At 37.6% G+C, this 6272-nt stretch overlaps 1 protein-coding gene across 1 annotated transcript; it reads left to right on the forward strand.

The window, feature by feature from the left end:
* The first annotated feature begins 1163 nt into the window (after positions 1-1163).
* Positions 1164-4448, forward strand: LOC143131050 (ly6/PLAUR domain-containing protein 3-like). Its single transcript, XM_076290422.1, has 5 exons — positions 1164-1266; positions 1660-1776; positions 2138-2284; positions 2574-2681; positions 2819-4448. The coding sequence occupies exons 1-5, from the start codon at positions 1218-1220 to the stop codon at positions 3049-3051; spliced, it is 654 nt and encodes a 217-aa protein (XP_076146537.1). The 5' UTR covers positions 1164-1217; the 3' UTR covers positions 3052-4448.
* Positions 4449-6272: the final 1824 nt, after the last annotated feature.

Here is a 6272-nt window from a genome sequence, read left to right on the forward strand (position 1 = left end):
ATTGAAAAGCTGTGATTCCAGGCTTTCAGAAAAGGTATGGTAGCCTTTGCCACTTTTTCGGTAACGACCAACCCCTCTGTCTCACGGACTATATTACACCGCTGAGAATTCAGGATCCTGTCACGCCATTGTTTAGTGTAACTAAGTTAACCTTTACTGTGCTGAGTGATTAGCACTCGTTAAAAAGGGGTTACACATGTTTCAGTGATTTAATGTCGGGCATCTTAACCCTTTACTCTTTAGACAGCACAGAATGGCATAATGCTTTTTAATTCTGTCATCTGGTATCTGATGGAGGAATGTAACAGCTATATTTTGTCTGCTACAGAATTGTAGATATTGTAGATTGTAAAAATGTACATTTTGCACTGTATTGAAAGCTCTGTTTGGGTGCGGATGGGAGGAAAGAGGTGAGTTTGCAGAAGCGGGAGAAACATGATTTACACTCCCGCAAATTATATGTACGTAAAATAAAATATAGAAATTATTAAAGTAGTGTAGGCCTACATAATTATAGTTGTGATATAACTAACCGTGGTAGGTCCGACCGTTAGACTGTGGAGCTGAGGTGAGTACTAGACACGTCCCAAGGGCCCAGGTGGCGTTCCATACAGATAGTAGGGGGAGTCTCTTCAGATGTCTGAACTTATACAATATTACAATAATGTTGGGAGTGGGACTAAAAATTATACATTTTTGTGGGAGCGGGCAGAATATTGTTGGAGCGGGCGGTAGCGGGACTGAAAAATCTGTCCCGTGCACCTCTAGCTCTTTTGTAAACTACAAATCAATAACTTTATTCTTGACCACTGTGTCTCTCTAATAGACTATGCGTCTGTCTGTTGTGTCAGCCTCCCATTACTATTACAAAGATATCACGTATCATGTTTGGGGAATGCTTTTCCTAGTGTTGTCTTTTGTATAGCAATCATTTTGAGATATTCAGGCTAAAAAAAACAGTTAAAAGCTACTTCTTTTTACGGACATAGTTAGTAAATGCTTATGGTTATTGTTTTTAATGATGACTTGCTCATTTATTACTGTTATGTTGCAAGTAGCTTTAGATAAAAGTGTAAACATAAATGCAAAGATGTGTAATTTCAGTGAACTTCAATGGACTCTGTCCAAGCCACTCCTCTTCATGTACATGATATAAAGTCACCAGCACTCACGAGTGTTGTTACATCCTAAAAAGAAAGATCCTCTTTCAAACAAAGATGGGAATACCTTTGATATTCATTACTTTGAGCTGCCTGTTCTCTGGAGGTACTATACAACATTTAACTTTTAACTTTTGTAACTTTTAGGTGTAATGAAAATGTCTGCAGAATTGTTGGATGTTTGAATGACATTTTGTGTGACTGTTAAATAATTAGACTAATTCTGTGATTCAATTGTACTAAAGAAAAAAGTCTTCTTCATAATCTATAACTTGTATATAATGGTACTAACGGTCCTACTATTTAACAGCCACGCCTGGTATGCCAGGAAAACAACAGTCAAATACAACAATCCAATGTCTAAAATGTTTATGGAAGACAAGGCTGACGCTGTTGCTTTAATATCCAAATGTGACACAACTTGAGCTGTTGGAAATTTCCAATACCCTTTTCAATCATCATCATTATTTTTTTATTTTTGCTGATTTCTTCCTTTCAGCCCGCTCCTTGTCTTGCTATCAGTGTATGCCTGATGGAACAGGGCCATGCAAAGACACAAAAACGGACTGTCCTCCTACTACTCAGTGTGGTAATCTGAGGGTGGCCACCTTTGCCGGTACAGCTAAATTTTTGCATGTCAAACTGTTAAATAACTTACATAGAATGGTTATGGTTATGGTTATGGGATTTGGTAGACACTTTTGTCCAAAGCGAGTTACAAATAAAACAATAGTTAAATTAACAGTGAGCAGTGTTAAAACGTTGGTATACATTAATTAGAATAGCAATAATAAACAATAATGTCAATGTAATCAATAGCCTAATGAAAATAAACAATGAAAATAAACAAATACTATGATATACTATACTATAATATAATATACAAACTATAACTCTATAACTATAGCTCATGCTTAATTAACTATGTGCATGCTTACTATTTCTTATATTCACTTTTCATTTTCTGCCTATCTAAGGTGGACAGGTGGTCTCAGATATGACCATGAAGAGTTGTGTTGTGCCTCAACAATGTATGGTTGGTTCCTTTAATGTGGGGATGATGAAAACAGTAATTAACAGCAAATGCTGCACAAAGGACAACTGCAATATCGGGGCAGTTGAAGGTATTATTACGTTTTCATGGAGAAACCTCCTGTACCTGATGTGTCAATATAACAGCAAGATAAAAGCATGCTTTTGACTGACTGCATTAATAATAATGGCTAAACTCGTACCATGATGTAATCCAGTTCTCAAAAGGATTCTTCAAAGTCTCATTGTTATCAACTGATGTTACCGTTTAAGTCATTCTCCACTATGTGTGTTTCACTACAGCTTATTAGCTTTGGGCATAGATACTGTACAGTATGTGTTGAAAATAGACAAAACTTTGATTGTAACATCTCTCAAAAGCATCCACTGGTGGTCCCAATGGAAAGGAATGTCACACATGCATTGGGAGTGACTGTTCAAGCAAACTGAAATGTGAGGGAGTGGAAGACCGCTGTCTAATAGCAAAACGTGAGTACAAAAAAAAAGAAAAACAATTAACACCAAGTGTAAGAAAATATAAATTTTACTTTAAAATGTTCTTAATAATACTAATGCAGATCAGAATATCGGAATTACTGTTTTATTTTTATTTTATCCCTTGCCAGTGGATGGAGGTGGTGAGAAAATGACAGTGAAGGGCTGTGCCTCTAAGAGCATCTGCACTGGGCAGATGAAAGATCAGCTGGGCCAGGCCCTGGGGGATATGACATGCTGTGAAGGAAACCTGTGCAACGGTGACAAGAGCAAGACCAGGAGTGGTACAAGTTCAGGAGAAGTTAACAGGAATAGCATAACAATCATGGTGTTGTCCATAGCCTGCTTCCTCTTCTTACATTAAGGTTGTTTGGTAAATGTGTGTCTTCTCCTACAGCTCTCAGGGGTTTCTGCATGTACACAAATGTAATTCATCTTCATAACAATGTAAGACTGGAAAATAACACAGAACATTAAACTTGGCAACCTTCAATAAGTAGGCCATTGAAATTTGAGTTTCAATGTAATGGATGATAGTCCATTGTAGTATGTAGTAACTGATAAGACTTAGTTTTCACTTGGAAATATGTACAGTACACTGCCTACTGCTTGCCTTCTACTACTACTACTACTAGTAGCAGTAGTAGTATGCATGGTGGTACACTGACACTGAATTTTGCAATATAATAAGTTATTATTATCATTATTATTGCAGTCCTTCTGTAGGCTACATGGAATGAGTTCAATGGGATGTAATGTGAAACAATGTTAAATGGCCTATTTTCAAAGCCGTTATTGTCTGCTCACACACACATACAACCTTAGGTTATCCTCATCCTGCTTTGAACACAGTTGTATTATATAGCATTTTAAGCACCACCAGTTTGGGAAAAGCCTGCGCTGCACAAGTGCTGACCTACCAAAATAAGTTCAAATGCGCATCCGAGGGTTTGGGTTGTCGCGCACTATGCAGAAGGTTACTCTTCAGCTGATAAGGTGTTCCAGAGAGAAGTTGCATGTTCGCAGACAAATGAATCCATAACACCATGGACGTCAATTCCGATGTAAACATACTGTTCAAATAACTCAAGTCGCTGCTACGTACGGTAGGCTATTTGGAGGTTTCTTTATCTGGTAAGTGAAATCCGCATTTTCCTCTCGAGTTAAACGTGAGCTTGCTCGTGCCAAAGCTGCTACTGTATGTAGGCCTATTGGTGTTGTGGCGTGCAGCTATGTTGTAATAATGAGAAATTGATATAACGAGGCTTTTGCGCAATAGGCGAAAAAGAGCAGAGATAAAATAAACAACAATGCGCTTTTACTGTAGTGGAGCTTACGAGATGGAAACGAAAGGGAAAAGGCTTTTAAGATGCCCATTTAAATTGTAGCCAATGCACTCTTGTGTGTTTTATCATATATACGAAATAAGGAGGAATGTGAGGAGGCTCCTATTAACTGTAAAGAATGCATCTGCAATCTAAACATGAAACACAATTGCTGGAAACACAGCTAAGGTCGGGAGACGTTAGATTAGAAGCAGCAAATGTGCATCTGTCATATTGTCTGCAGTCCTTCATTCAAGATCAACAGAGTAACGCAAGTAACGAACCCTTTGAAATTTCAGTAATTGTAATTGCGCTACTTGATTTACAAAAATACTTCGTTACATGCTCATTACCACTAAAAGCAGCGTTACTTTGTAACTCATTACTCCCAACACTGTTTATGAATAATACATAATAAACCATTTGTATCTGTGTATCTACTTGATACTGTTAATTTCTTGACACTATGATGATGGGCAGTTTAAGCATTTCAAAATGTACTAAAAATATTAAACTGGCAACTTTAAGAAGAAAATAGCCTACATATATTTGGAAATATAGTCTTCATAGTCTTAAACCCTATTCGACGGGATTAGTTGGGTAAAGTAATTTCACCACAGGATGTCTGTAATATAAATGGCCAATTTGCACGGGATTAAGAAATCTCTGTATTCAGGAGTGGGAGGGATAACTCGATTTACGCACTGCCGTAACCTCCCTGTCAAATAATAATGATTAGCCTATTGCCTACAGGATGGTAGTTAGTAAAATGCTGTTAGTAATCTATTTACCTAAAACAACCAGAAGTGTCGTGCCTCTAATAAGTGGTCTTCTTTTTGATTGATCTTCGTCGTATATCCAGAACGGTTTGTCTATTTTGACTGCCAAAGAAACCGAGTGCTTCTTCAAGCGCCTCCATGCTCAAAAATCATGGAAACTATGTTTAAACAGGATATGACAGAATATCTGCATTTTTACAGAGGGTCGTAATTACACAGGATTAATATTACGCAGGAGGTATTTCACCCCACAAATAATTATTAGCTTCAATTGTCCTGCTCCTGCAGAAAATTTTCACAGTCTATGCAAGAGGAGAACATAGATAACACACATCATCTTCCACAGTTTATTGGCAGCCCTGGTAAAGGTGAGTAAAATGAGGCACATAAAAAAATCACCTTTTGGCTTTTTGTTCACAATGAAAACAATGAGTAAAAATTCAACCTTAAAGGGAAAATCCTCATAAAGAAATAAAACACACATGCCACAATTAGTGGCACCCCTGGAAAATCTGATACAAAGCCTATCTTTCTTGCAGTAGTATGCCACATTGTAGCCAACTTAAAAGTGTTATAGAAGAATGACCCCTGGTGTCCGTGAGCAGCCAGTTTTGCATCTAGCAGGAAAACCAGAGCAATCGCCACCGCTCCTTGAGGACCATCATGTCTCATGGGGCTGACAAGCCTAATAAAGTGATCGAGGCAGCTAAGGATACAGAAGTGTAGTAGTTCATCTGTCTACCTGGCTATACACCTGTGCAGGGTCAGTATCTTACAGAGGTTCCAAATACATGGAAGGTGTAACAGAGTGGAGAAATAGTCTCGATACAATAGTGCATGTTTGGTTACACTGTAATCTTTGTTCTCTGAGAGAAATTACTGTGAGAGATCTGCACCTCAGGGCCATTCTTTGATCAGTCATGGCCTTCGGATAGACATGCTCCATCTAATGTCTGACTGACAGACTGAGTAGGCCTATCTAGACAAAATCCATTTGTTGAGCTACATTCACAAAACTCTGGCAAACTTGAACAATCGCTTCAAAAAGTTCTAACTGAGCTCAAACTAAGACTTTTTTTTACCTCATACACAAGCCAGTGCAAATTAAAACACAATTGAACATTCAATTACACATTAGGCTACATCAAAAAATTAAACTGAGGGTGCTGAGGTATAGCTCCAGAAAGAACATGTTCATCATTCCAAATGCAGTAAATGTATTTTTTGTTTGGGGAATGCGTGTTGTCTTTTGTATAGCAATCATTTTGAGATATTCAGGCAGTGTTTAAAAAGCAGTTAAAAGCTACTTATTTTTAAGGACATGGTTTGTGAATGCTTATGGTTATTGTTTTTAATGATGACTTGCTCATATTATTATTTTACTGTTATCTTGCAAGTATCATTAGATAAAAGTGTAAGCATAAATGCAAAGACGTGACATTTCAGTGAACTTCAATGGACTCTGTCCAAGGCAAGCCACT

Source organism: Alosa pseudoharengus, unplaced genomic scaffold (genome assembly GCF_046254945.1).
Source record: "Alosa pseudoharengus isolate Yale_2024_CS ecotype anadromous, Long Island Sound unplaced genomic scaffold, YU_APseudo_1.1 YU_APseudo_1.1_scf_18, whole genome shotgun sequence".
NCBI lineage: Eukaryota > Metazoa > Chordata > Actinopteri > Clupeiformes > Clupeidae > Alosa > Alosa pseudoharengus.